The 15,197-nt window shown below is 33.1% G+C and overlaps 1 protein-coding gene across 2 annotated transcripts in view; it reads left to right on the forward strand.

The window, feature by feature from the left end:
* Positions 1-15,197, forward strand: part of Brinp3 (BMP/retinoic acid inducible neural specific 3) — a 391,753-nt gene that overhangs the window by 326,421 nt on the left and 50,135 nt on the right. For both annotated transcript variants that reach the window (XM_051147531.1, XM_051147532.1), the window contains exon 7: positions 6,872-7,094. In XM_051147531.1, coding sequence (XP_051003488.1) covers positions 6,872-7,094 — 223 coding nt within the window. The remainder of the gene's footprint in view (positions 1-6,871; positions 7,095-15,197) is intronic.

The following is a 15,197-nucleotide window of genomic DNA, read 5'->3' on the forward strand; positions in this document are numbered from 1 at the left end:
TCTCCACATTGTTGTAAATTAAGATAAAATATATTCTGGAATCCCTAATTCTCCTTCTTTCTCTTATCTTTCTATTTAATTTTGATTTTTGTGATAGTTTCTTTGTTCCATTCAGATTTAATTTCTATTATATACATTTATAAATTTTCATTAATTCCAAAATTAGAAAAAAATATTTATGATGATATTTCCAGGATTTTGTTGAGTTCTAAGTAAAATACCTACCAAATATTGAAGATGATGTTGTAGCATTTGAAAATAAGGCATATCATTAATTAGTCATTGTTAAAAATGAGATGAAAGGTTTATTCACACTTGCTGTCATAGACTGAAACAGCTGTATGTTCTATGCACAACAGGTGTTCAATAACTGTTGTGGGTGACTGTCAATGGTGGCTCCTAATGACTTTGTAATGAAGCAATTATTCATGTGTCATGTTAACACTCCTTCATAGAGATCAAGCACTGATGATTTCCAGCAGACACACACTATAGCAAACACTCCAGCAAGATAAATAATTTCTAAGTTAAAATTGTCTGAAACCTCAGTGAAATTTCCTCATTCAGAATTTTCCACAATACTATGATGACACTGAGTTTATTAGAAATCCATGCAAAAACAATATGTTAAAGTCTTATTGGAAACATCAAAATAAAAGATGACAATGAAATGAATGATTCATTTCGAAAGCATGGCATCTGCTCTGTGAATATCAAAAGAGTGCTTTCCAATTTCCACACATCAACCCTTTATTTAAAAGGGCAAATTTCTACCAAGAAGAGACTTGACACTCTATGAGCAAAAACAGGGGAAGGAGGTCCCCCTCAGTCACAGTCATAGGGGAGGGAAGTAAGGGGAAAATGGGAGGGAAGGAGCAAAGGGAGGATACAAAAGATGGATAACAATTGAGATGTAATATGAATAAAGTAATAAAATATATTTAAAAAATAAAATGGCAAAAAGGAGAAATTTCTAAAAAGAGACATGAAAATAAACAATTGCACAATATTGTAACACCAGAACTTTAAGATCAACTTATTATTTATACTTTGCTTGTTTTAAAAGAAGATTCAAAATATATCTAAAATAAATATACTACAAAATCTCCTATTATATTTGTGTAATGACAGATTTTTCCTTTGTTTTAGTCTTTTTTAATTTTTAGGTATGAATCCATACCCTGAATTCTTTTTTTTTTCTTTTTTTTTTTTTATTAATTTATTCTTGTTACATCTCAATGTTTATCCCATCCCTTGTATCCTCCCATTCCTCCCCTCCCCCATTTTCCCATTATTCCCCTCCCCTATGACTGTTCCTGAGGGGGATTACGTCCCCCTGTATATTCTCATAGGGTATCAAGTCTCTTCTTGGCTACTTGCTGTCCTTCCTCTGAGTGCCACCAGGTCTCCCCCTCCAGGGGACATGGTCAAATGTGAGGCACCAGAGTACGTGAGAAAGTCGTATCACACTCTGCACTCAACTGTGGAGAATATTCTGACCATTGGCTAGATCTGGGAAGGGGTTTAAAGTTTACCTCCTGTATTGTCCTTGGCTGGTGCCAGCCTTATTCATAATAGCCAGAACATGGAAACAGCCTAAGTGTCCCTCAGTAGAAGAGTGGATAAAGAAACTGTGGTACATATACACTATGGAATACTACTCAGCTATTAAAAACAAGGAATTCCCGAAATTTGTGGATAACTGGATTGAGCTAGAAATGATCATAATGAGTGAGTTAACCCAGAAGCAGAAAGAATCAAATGGTATATACTCACTTATATCTGCATACTAGCCCAAGGGGCATGTCCCACGAAAGCCTTCACTTACCAGGAAACTGGGACAGAGGGGAAGGCATCCTATTGGGACTCTAAATGAGAGACGCATGGGAGAATAGCAAAATAAAAGGATACAGATGGTCCTAGAAATCTACAAGTAGAACAATATGATAGGCAGATTTGGGCCCTGGGGTCTCGCTCATACCCTGAATTCTAAGCAATGTGATATTTAAGTTAGATGTGTTTCAGTGATAAATATGCCCTTTAAATAATATTTTTACTATTTTAATTAATTATTTGAGTTAGTCACAAAGTATATTTAGATCACCTTCACCAAACATTTCCAAGATACACCCCAACATAACCACGTACTCAACTTTGTGTTCTGTTTCTCTCTCTCTCTCTCTCTCTCTCTCTCTCTCTCTCTCTCTCTCTCTCTCTCTCTCTCTTTCTCTCTCTCTCTCTCTCTCTTTTCCATTTCCCATTTGCCTTTGCAAATCTCAGTCTCTCCTGGAATGTGGTTATTTTACTGAGCATGACACCATTTAAATATGTGAAGAACTGCCACTTTTTCTCCTGTAAGTTATCAAACGCCAGTACCTCTCTTAAGCAGAGATTTTTTTCCTGGTTTGAATTTGTATATTAATTATTCAATCTTTCTTTTTTTATTATTAATTTATTCTTGTTACATCTCAATGTTTATCCCATCCCTTGTATCCTCCCATTTCTCCCCCCCCATTTTCCCATTATCCCCCTCCCCTATGACTGTTCCTGAGGGGGATTGCCTCCCCCTGTATATTCTCATAGGGTATCAAGTCTCTTCTTGGCTACCAGCTGTCCTTCCTCTGAGTGCCACCAGGTCTCCCCCTCCAGGGGACATGGTCAAATGTGAGGCACCAGAGTATGTGAGAAAGTCATATCACACTCTCCACTCGACTGTGGAGAATATTCTGACCATTGGCTAGATCTGGGAAGGGGTTTAAAGTTTACCTCCTGTATACACTATGGAATACTACTCAGCTATTAAAAACAAGGTATTCAATCTTTCATAATCTCTGTGAGCTAAATATGTGAAGCTACCCTGTTATAGTCAGAATCCAGTTGAATACATTCATCTCAGGTTCTTACAGTCTTTCTTCTCCCTCTTCCATGAAGATTCCAGAGCCTCATAGCAACAAGGGTGACATACACATGTGGGATGCCGAAATCACTTATTCTATACTTATGTCCAATTTTTTTCTTTATGTTGTCATCCAGTGCAAGATGCTTATCTTCTGAGAAGTGATATCCATGGTTCTATGGGTATATCACAGAATCATTAAGAATCATTTTAATACCCTGTCAATATCAAGCAGGATAACAGGAGTTGGTTCTCCTCTCGGGCGTATGACCACTCTAGCTACCATTTTTGGCCACTTTACAGATAACAATTTTTGCTTCCATAGTGAGCCTTAAACGTTATTAACGCATGATTGTTTGCTTCTATATAATCCATATTCTTATTTACTTCAGTTATTTTATTTTCAAACAATTGATGTAAATACATATGTTGGAGGAAACTGATTAATGTACAAACTAAGGGTGTTGAGAAATGATATTAAAAATAAAGGTTCTTTACATACATAAAGAAAATTTAAAAATACATGTTTTTTCTTTTTTAAAAAATACATTTATTTTGGTACACATGTATAAAAACAAACTACATACAGCAGGGAGAACCATGTGACAATGATGAGTTTTATAAATGTTACATTCATAGTGTTTTGGCTATTTGTAGTTGTCCAGCTCAATGTAAACGTCTTTCCTGTCTTGTTGAGTCCAAATTTCTGAATGAAATTCAATATCTATCCTATCTCGACTCTAATAACTCATTTATCTTGATCTAAAAAGATCTTATCCCCTAGCTAACTAAACTTGATTGTAAAACTATACTATTTGGCCTTCAATGCCCCTCAGAGACTTGATAAGGAATAAAACTTAAATTGCTTAGTGAACCAGCAGTGTGGGCTAGCAGCTTCCAAAATGAACAAATTGACTTAGACTGTTTGCTGCCTGTACAGTCACCCAACACTGTCTATAACATTGGAGCCTCATCTTCAGCTTTCTGGCCCAAATCTCTGCCAGACTTATTCACAAGGCAGGAAGTATTGAGGGCTTACTTAACCTGTCTTGGCAGTGTGGCTGTCGACTCTGCCTGCCTGGACAACATTGTAGAAAACTTCGGATCCAAATTGGACCACCATTTCAATCTCCTATTAAGCCTGAAATCTCTCAGCATTTAGATACTGGACCACAAATGCAATGCCTGGCTTGCTTAACCACTTCTCCAATCCTTTTGTGCCTCTTCCAAGGTATTATTTGCCCTAATTCAGCCAGAAGAAGTCTTAAAAGAATGATGCCCCATTCCCTCTAAGGGGGGGTTGTATAGGTTTCCATTTGCTCTCTTGGTTCACAAATGCTTATTCTCATCCAGAGGTGGTCATAAGTCATTATTCATCTTATACAGAGAAAAAAACTAGGTGAAACTCAGAGACATCTCTGTCTCTCTTTCTCTTTCTCTTGCATATGTAAGTAAGGTGACAGGAGCTGAAAAGAAAGAAAGGGAGACATAGGAACATGGAGGATAGAACAAAAGCTAGACGGTTGAACCTGCTCCTTAATGCAAGGCCTTAATTGTTACTCATACAAAGATTATGTATAAGTCATTGGTTTAGAATTCAGTATATTGATACAAAACACGGGTATGTCAAATACTTGTCAGATTTTAGTACAAGAATATATATCCTAAATTCTAACAGATAGATACAACTCTACTGATATATGAGGTAAAATAGTTAATTGAGGTCTTCAAAAGCCTCAGAGACACACAGAATATGGCATTTAAAGTGGCTTTTATAATCCTAAATTTCTTTGACAAGTTAACTCATGACAACACCCAATCAACCTCAAAGACGGTATTGAGCATCAGAGAGCCTTCTTATGGAGATGACTTCAAATGTGGCAAAACAGCCGCTGGACAAAACGTCCTCGTTCCTGCCACAAACAGAATTCTGCCTAAAAATACATGTGCTTATAACCTGCTCCTAATAAATATTTCTGAAGAAAATGATATACAAAGTAAATGTTTGTATATCATTTTTTTATCATTTGACACTACATTTTGAAATATAGAGTATTTAGACTACAAATTTTGAAGTATATTTTCATATTATTTCAAATTATTGAAAAATAACTGAAGTACTTTGGAAATTTAGAAAAATAAAACTAAATTTAGACACTTTTCTACCATAAAAATACTATGTAGTGTGACACCTCAAATTTCTTTGCTCTAGTCTGTTCTTATTTAAACTATACAAAAACAATGACGTGATTATATGTGTATATGTGTGTGTATGCATATATATGAATACACATATGTATGCATATATATGTACATATGTAAATATATGTTTGTGTGTGTGTATATATATATATATATATATATATATATATATATATATATATACAAAAGTCTAGCAAACATAATTTCTATGAGTTTATGGCTACATTTTAGTGCTGTCAAATACATTCCCAATATTATACATTGAACGTTATCTTTTCTTCTATAGAGATGTAATTATACGGTACATAATGACAGTTATACTATATAAGTTAATATATCTTGCTGATTGTGACAGATTTAATTATTACGGCTGAAAGGTACATATGTATACCATGGTTTATTTTCTGACACATGTATTAAATAACATTTTGCTTATTACTCCATTTAGAATACTGTCATCTATCTTGTATGTTTGTATAATAAACAGATCTTTATATCATTTGCTTTCACATAACATAAACTCTGTGTATGAGCGTGTGTGTAAGAATTATGTGGTATTTGAATATATATATATATATATATATATATATATATATATATATGGATAAACATACATACATGCATACACACAGAAACCTGAGGAGAACATCTAGTTCTGCTACATTAATTTCCATCTTATTTCTTGGAAACGGCGTCTGGTACTGAATGCGGAGCGAGGCTGGCTGCCAGCAATGCCAAGCCCAGCGTACTCCTACGGGATCTGCTTCACTTTCCACAGTTGGAGGGTTATGTGTAGTCACATGGTCATGTTGTCTTTTACAGGGTTCTAGGATCTGAACTCATGTTCTCAGGCTTTTGCTTCGGTGTTTTTACTAGCTGTCTATGTACGGAACATTACATAACATCAAACGTTATAGTTCGTCAAGTTTAATCATTTACTTGGTATAACTAACGCATTGAAAGTAATATTATGCAATATAATACATAATATTGATTGACAGAAGAGCAATACAAGTGTGGCTCTTTAAATATTTTAAATCATGAATTTTTTTCTTTTTGTTAAATTAAAACACCTTTTTACATTTACATATATATTATTACACATATATATGTATGTGTATGTATATATATATATATGCAAACATACATACAATAAACTACCTATAGCAAGAAACATGACACAATCAGGAATTTCAAATACAAATAGCCAAAACAATAAGAATGTAAAAATTCATCTTTTTTAATGCACTCATGTTTTAAAATTATATGTCTTGGCATGTGGAATATGAACAGTAGGAAAGAAAAAAAACAACTGAATATAAAAACTGTCAACTGATAATGCTCTTTCTAAAGATATTGAGTAATGAATCACATTTGTTTCTATACTGATTTAATGAACGTATCTGAAAAGATTTTACATTCAGAGGGAATTATCTACAGTAATGTCAAATACAAAGGTCAAATATATGTCATCCATCAGAAAAACATTGTTAAAAAACTAGCAAAGGATGATTATAGAAAAACAAATTGTACTTATTTTTCTACCTAAACTATCATTCTTGCACAATTTATTTTCATATTCTTTTGTGACACTCCTATTTTAAGAAAATCAAAACAAAGTATCTTAAAACTCTCCAAATCTCATGTTTTATTGGTTTGTTAGTCACAAATATTATACTGCTGGCATTTATCTTTAAATATGTTGCATGTATTTTGAGTGGAGAGGAAAATAATTGTTTTAAAATTAAAATGTTGAATTTCCACATTTTTCAGATGAATTCAAGTTCTTTATGAAAAGACTACCCATGAATTATTTCCTCAACACATCCACTATAATGCATTTGTGGACAATGGACTCTAACTTTCAGCGTCGCTATGAACAACTGGAGAACAGCATGAAACAGCTTTTCCTGAAGGCACATAGAATTGTCCACAAGCTCTTTAGCCTTAGCAAACGGTGCCACAAACAGCCCCTCATCAGCCTACCGAGACAGAGGTAAGACTGGGACAGCATGACAGCTGCACATCTGTTCTGAAAGCTGAGATCTAATCAATCCTTTGTGCAGGTGTGCTGATACACACTGCACAATATTGTTTTCACTGTTAGACAATTTAAAAAGAGTAGATTCTCTTCTTTCAAAATGACATATTGCAGCTGTTTTCAAAGCAATACTTCAATTGGAACTGCATACACTGACACTTTTGTTTTCTTTTGTCTCTTACTGTAATCAAGGAATCATTTTATTTTATTTTTATAGTAGTTAAAAGTCCTACTATAGCAAATATAATAAAGACAAATCTAGACTCTTTAAACGGTAATATATGAAGTAGCAAGGGACACAACTGAAATGTTTCCATGTCTGATTTTCGAATGAAACAATTAAGGGTTTATATTGTAACACAAATATTTGGAGATTCATAAATATATGCTAATCCATAATTTTAACTCCACAGATTTCTAAAGTTTAATATAGAAAATAAAATATGTAAGTATTTGCATCAAATATTTTTCAGATCTCATTTACAAGTTTCTAGTGTAAAATAATCTGAAAAAATTCTGGAATAAAGTTCTTATATTTATCTATTAGAGGGCTGGTTAACCATACATCAAATAGAAAATATACATTACAAAATATACACTTGTAGTGTATTTTTGATATAAAAAAGTTTTGAATTGATGCTTAAATTGTTAAGAGGAGTACTCTTGCTATAAATTACAATGTAAAAATGCACCATGCAAATTAAACCTCTATTCAATATTTGATTTAAAGCTAACACAAATGATATTTTCTATTGATTTGTGCTAGACTTCAAATATGAAGAAATATCTGCAACCTGAGTTGAAAATTACCTTTTACTTACATGAAAAATATATCAATGAGCATTTACCATGTATAATATCCATCTCTTCGTAGGCTACATGATTTGCACATTCTACAGATTTGTAGATTCTATTTTCCCCACAGATATGCTTTTTCGAGGCTTTATATAAAGGGAATTATATAATATGTGTTCATTTTGCGTTACATTTATGTCAAATTTTCTAGCCATCCATCATTTGGTGTACATTAACATGCTGACTGATGTACCTATAAACTTCTTTGTACAATTCCTGCTGTGAACATATATGTTCAAATTTATTGAGCACATTCTGAAATAAGACAATGCTGAGTCAAAGGGTAGTTGTATTTGCAGTATTCTTTAGAAGCTGCCAAAACTCGTTCCCCATGTTCTTGAATGATATTTTTTCATATCACTTCTCACAAATGCCATCATCTCTTAGCTCACATCATAACAACAGGTACCGATTTCTCTTGCTTGGCTGTAAAAACTTGTCTGTATAAAATTGCATGAAATGTTTCTGTGTGTGTGTGTGTGTGTGTGTGTGTGTGTGTGTGTGTGTGTGTATTTTCAAGTCTTCAAGTCTTAAAAGATTAATACTGTCAAATATATTTTCTTATTATTTACCAGTTTGTACTTATGTAGTGACACTCTTCACACCTCAATACTTTTTTAATGTTTTCTAAATTCTCTTCCTTTATCATTTGCATGAGTTAATTACATGTTTGTGCTTGACGTTTTTGTTATCTTCAATTTTTTTTATTCTCATTTCATTGTTCCTTACTATAATTATTTCATTCTTTTCTGTTTCTTTCTTCCTTACATTGTTTATTTGATGTAGCTTATCTTTTAAAAGTTCTTACTGTAGGAAGATAGTATGCTAATTTGTGAAATTTGTTTTTTAATACATGCTTTTATGTTACTAATTTTCCTTATGACTACACATCAATTGTGTTTTATGTAAGTTTTTAATGCCTTTGACATGTAATATTTGTTGTATGTCTATATAACATCTGTTAATGTATCTTAGTAAGGAATTGTGGATAAGGAAAAATTTACTATTTAATTATAATGAATATTATCATTTATGCAAGTGGAAGGGGGTAGTTTTTAAATCATTGATATTGAATATTTTAGTACAAATAAGAAAATAAGAAAATAAAAGGTATTAGGAAGCAAATTTGAAGTTTGAATAAAATAATGTGGATTTCAGAATTATATTTGAGATAAACAGTTGAATACATGGATACATATATGCATACATACACCTATATTTGAAACATAAATAATATTTGAACAAGTGGAATGGCAGTAGATAGTATGAACAAATCAGTGAGATGAACATGATGCCATGACAAATGTCTGTGCACATACAGGTATGTGGATGGGATAATAAAAGAAAATACATATCTTCAGATTGTATATTAATATATGTTAGAAGTCACTGTAAATTTCAAATTAATGGAAAACATAAGTTGAAAAAACAAGTTTGCCCTATGAGTACAAAATTTCTAAGAAAAATACGAGAAGCTGAAAATTGAATATGTTCAAAGCATGTAGAAAATAATATATGTGTGATTTGTAAGAGAAATCAACACAATATAGATAAATCTTTATTTTATGAAAATTCTAAACTAAAGGTCAAGATCACTACCGAATTTTCTTGAATTACTATTTTATTAGCATAATTATTACTTATTGTGTTTTCCAAAACAGTCACAAAGAAGCAAAGAAATATTACTTTAAATTTGGATTTTTCTTCATCAACACCGTCCAACTAACATAGAAAGGAAGTTTTATTTCTATTGTTCTTCATTTTTCTTTTACAATGGAAAATATACAATGCCAATAGGAAAAACATTCTACCTTGCATTAATAGTATATTAAACGAGAGAGTAAATATGTGAGGATTTTTTAAGAGTTGCTTTTTATCTAAGTTTTTAAAATTTATTTTACATATACATTTATATTGTTATACATATATACAATAAACTACCTACAGAAAGAAGAACCATGAAACAATCAGGAATTATATACATGTTACATTCATGGTGTTTTGGCTATTTGTATTTGGTTTCTTAAAAAATGAAGAGGTTACCACTGCTATAATACAAATGCATTACCTATTCTCATATATGTACATATATATGTACATATATAAATGTACACAAACATTTTCAACCTACTATCCATAGGGATGGCAAAATCATATATATCAAATAAAATTATGCAACCACAGCATTGATTTGATGCCCAAATACAGAATCAAATAATTTTCATAGTTTCATTCAACTTTCTTTCTGCCTTTATCCTCTTTTTTTCCCCATTATTCATTAATGGCATAATCAAAATGCCTTTTTTTCATACATATTTTTTCTACATATTTTTTATTAATTTATTCTTGATACATCTCAATGGTTATCCCATCCCTTGTATCCTCCCATTCTTCCCTCCCTCCCATTTTCCCCTTATTCCCCTCCCCTATGACTGTTCCTGAGGGGAATTACCTTCCCCTTGTATAGGGTATCAAGTCTCTTCTTGGTAATCTGCTGTCCTTCCTCTGAGTGCCACCAGGTCTTCCCCTCCAGAGGACGTGGTCAAATGTGAGGCACCAGAGTATGTGAGAAAGTCATATCCCACTCTCCACTCAACTGTGGAGAATGTTCTGACCATTGGCTAGATCTGGGTAGGGGTTTAAAGTTTACCGCCTGTCTAGTCCTTGGCTGGTGCCTTAGTTTGAGCAGGACCCCTGTGCCCAAATCTGCCTATCATAATGTTCTGCTTGTAGGTCTAGGACCCTCTGGATCCTTCTACTTTGCTATTCTCCCATGCTTCTCTCATTTAGAGTCCCAATAGGATGTCCTCCCCTCTGTCCCAGTTTCCTGGTAAATGAATCTGCTTCTAACCTCTTAAGTTAGTTTGCTTTCTATTGCTCTGACTGAAAGCAACATAGGAAGAACAGGCTTTATTTACTTATGCCTTTAAGTTACAGCCCATCATAGAGGGAAGTCAATCTAGGAACTCAAGAAGGAACTGGAGACATGAATCATAGATGGATGCTTCTTACCAGCTTTTCCTTTCCTCGCCTTTGTGCTTTGCTAGCTTTCTTATGTAGCCTAGTTGCACCCTCATAGGGTTTGTGCTGTCCACAGTTGGCTGAGCCCTCTCACATCAAAAAAATAAATCAAGACAGTTCCTCACATATACAGTAACACTTTAATCTCTCTAATCATGGCTTTTTTTCAGTTATGCTTGTATCCTCCCTGGTGACTCTAGGTTTTTCCAATTTGACAATAAAATCTAAACAAAATACACTGGAGTCTAATACAACTGTAGATTGTATTGTTATTGGGTTAAAAAAAAAAAACAAATAACAGGAATAAAAAGGAAATTAAGTTGGAAGATTTTACACAGTCTTGAATGGTAGAAAATAGTTTCGGTCTGAGAAAGCTGAAATAAACTATATATATTATTGTGTGGGGGCGGGCCTCTTGGTGCCCACTGCCGTGTCCTATGGAGCCAGGCTTCTGGTCTGAATAACAGATCTGAAGTGTCTTAGTACAAGGACACTCTGGTACTCTCGGTAATTATTGAGTAGACCAATATCATTTTGAGAGTTGAGTATATAAATAGGTTTATGCATGGATGCGTATATGGATAATAGTTATATACATGTACATGTATATATTGTACTATAGTAAATATTACAATAGAGATACTTAGGTATGTTTACTAAAATCACTGAGAAATGAAATAGTGAGCAATATAATTTTTTATGAATACTACTTAATTTTGATGATTTTCTCCAACTTTAGTAATGATTTTCTTGTTGTACTGGAATTCTCACAGCTATTCTATATATAAGCATACTAAGCTGTACTTGTAGCAATCCACAAACATTTTGATGCAATGAACATTATAATAGTCTTTCCAGATAATTAGAAATAATATTCTTTGATTAAACACCAATGTCAACAGCTACTAATATAATATGAAATCTAAATGATATCATTAACCTCCTTATGTCACTAGACAAAATGCTTTGTTTATCTTCTACTTTGAATTATTTTTTCCTATCCACACAAATAAAACCATGCATTAGTCATTTGGAAAATATTACCTCACTTAGTTATTAAAAAAAAATCTCCAAACTAATGGTCATCATGTTACGGTAAGGCATCTGAATTTCCATTGCTATTTTGGATTTATAAAGCCTTTACAATATAGGAAGATGTTGATCTCATAGTAGAAGATACAAGATTTAATAATTTCCCATCTTTAGACTATAATTTTTATCACATTAAATACGACACTTGTTAGTCTTGATGTGACAGCTTCAATCATTTCCATTTTAATAAGAAATGCTCCATGTATTCAAGTTAGAATATTGGTAATTTTACTTTCAGCTTATTCAAGTAAAAAAAGATTTTCCGTAGAAAGAAAAGTGACACATATGGTAATTTTGAAGTTGCACAGTTCTTTTCCTTAGTAACTGCTACAACTCATTGTACAGATACCCTAATTCTCCAATGTATTTTAATACTAGGGTGTGCTGTAAATAAGATGCTGTGACACTGAAATTCTTCATCAAGAATATTATTAAGTGTGATTCCATTGGGAAACATGTTTTTCTTATATATACACATTGTCATCATTTACATAAAGAAAAATAGAATGTAACCACATTGTGATTTTTATACAGCTTGAAAGATCTTACTGGAATATACAATCAATGGGAGAAAAAATAAAGTTGTTGGAATTCTTTTCCATCGTCACAAACTAGGAAAATTTCTTTTATCATACATACACATACCAATATAATGTTTTTGGTTACATGATTTATATTTTGCTTTTAGCAAGAGGTTACCCACAGCTGTTTTGAGGGCAAAAAAATAAAGCTGTAAATACAATCCAAATTTTTTCTTAGCATTTTATAAAAACCACTTGAGCTCTGTATAATTTAAAGGCTTCCATCTTTCATCTCCTTCTACCTCTACCATGTATGACAGTAGCTGGAGATATAATTCTCTGAGGTTGCTGACTAATTCTTTTCTCCCATTAAGAACTCAGTAAACTCAGACGATGAATTGATCCTTGCTATCCTCCATTACCAATACCACTATATGAGTTCTGCCTAATCATGTGCTGCAGCATTAGCCGTATAGCCTCTTTGTCCTTAGAGAGATAGATAATAAATGCTGATCAAATGTACTTAATACAATTAAGTTGAAGAAAGGCATCCCAGTTTTAAGTCCATCCATTAATGGATACAGGTGAATTTGTATCTTGTCTCTGATCTTCCTAGATAAAAGGCATATGTCATAGTCATAAAGAAGAGGAGAATGAGGACACTTGTCAAGAAGGGTAGAGTCAATTTCCTTGTAGATACCATGTTTGAATTATTTGTGGAGATATTTTTATTTTAGAGGGAAATAAACTCCATTTATCTCAGTCATACTTATTTGAATTATATTACTCTTTACAAATTTGCATTCCAACAATAAAAAGACTTCAGTGGATGGCATCTAAATCCTTTAATATCACAAAGCCTCTGATATAATTATAAGTAGCATTTATATATGAATACAAGGGACTTTTTTCAGAGCACCTTTATATGAAATTAAGAGATTTTACTATTTTCAACATTTATAGAAGAATGATTTATTGCTGAATTGTATCCACTTTGTGGTGACTCACAGGAATAGTCTAACAAATAATTAAATTATAATTTTTTTACTTTTTGAAATGTATTCCTCTCCTCTCATATATTACATCACAACTATGGTTTTCTCTTCCTCCTCTGCCCCCCTCCTCTTCTCTCATCCAGATCTACCCAAACATGTCATAATAAGCTACAATAAGAGCAGGCATGTACCATCACATCAAGGATGTAAAGGGTCCAAAAGGCAGGCAAAAGAGTCAGTGACAGCCTCTGCTCACACTGCTAGGAATCTCACAGGAACACCAAACTACTCTTCCATAACATATATGTAGAGTACCTAGGTCAGATTTTCTGATCTCTGCAAGCCCAAGAATTCTTAGTCATTTCATTTCCTGGGGCTAGGCTCACAACCAATATATATATATATATATTCAAACAATTTAGATTTTAGGCTTCTTCAAGCTGTTGCTAAAGAAACTTAAATATATAACATTTAAAACTAGCAAGTTAATTGAAGTTTAGTAAATAATTATATTCTGTTTTGTAAACAGAGCACTTATTTTCTTATATATAGTAACTTCTCAATTTTTTCATTTTAATATATCTTATACTTAAATTTTGTCATAAAGGTTTTGACCCAAGTTCTATAAGAAACAAAAGACTACTTCGACAGAAGATCTTAATAGAATGAATTTAAACTCAAAGACACAGGGGAATCAATTTGTTTAGGAAAGTAGAAAACGAGGATAGTGGTTGTATTGAGGTTTCTATTGGTATGAATAGGCTCTCATCACTACAAAAATTTTATAAAAGAATATATTTAATGGAGCGCCTTAAAGTTCAGAGGTTTAAGCAAGCATCATCATGGTTGAAAGCACAGCAGCATGCAGGAAGATACAGTGCTGTAGAGGTAGCTGAGATGAATACATCTGAATCAACAAGCAACAGAAAGGGGCCATGAGCCACTAAACCTGGCTTGAGCTTCTTAAATCTGAAAGCCCATCCTTTAGTGAGAAATTTCCCCCAACAAGGCCAACCTACTCCAACAAGGCCACATCTCCAATAATGCCACTCCTTGTGAGTCTAGTGGTGTCATTGTCACTCAGACTACCAAAATGGTTTTACTCTTTCCTTGGCACAAGGCAACTTTCCAAGAAAACTCAACTTAGCCAAACTTTACTTTTCCCATGATAATTTCCTACCTTCAAGTAGTCGTGGGAAATAAACTCAGCAAGCAGAGATCTAAAATGTTCTTTCCTGTTCATATATTAACCCAATCTGAATGCTCTTAATGTTTTTCATGGTCTTTCCTCAAAATAATCTGTTATTATCCAAAAGGAATTTAAGTCATTCATACTTACATAAAATATGATACTTGTTACTGTTCTATCAGAGTGAAGGTGCACCACAGCAATGAAATTTACAGAGGCATATATTTAACTTGGGGGCTCATGGTTACAAACTCCATGATCATCATAGTAGAAGCATGGATTTAATCCCACAGGCTTGGATCTGGAGCAGAAGCTGAGAGCTTACATCTGGTTTAAAACTGAGAGGCAGAGAAAGACTCATAAAGAAAAGGAAAAAAAAAAAAAG

Source organism: Acomys russatus, chromosome 6 (assembly GCF_903995435.1).
Source record: "Acomys russatus chromosome 6, mAcoRus1.1, whole genome shotgun sequence".
NCBI classification, from domain to species: Eukaryota; Metazoa; Chordata; class Mammalia; order Rodentia; family Muridae; genus Acomys; species Acomys russatus.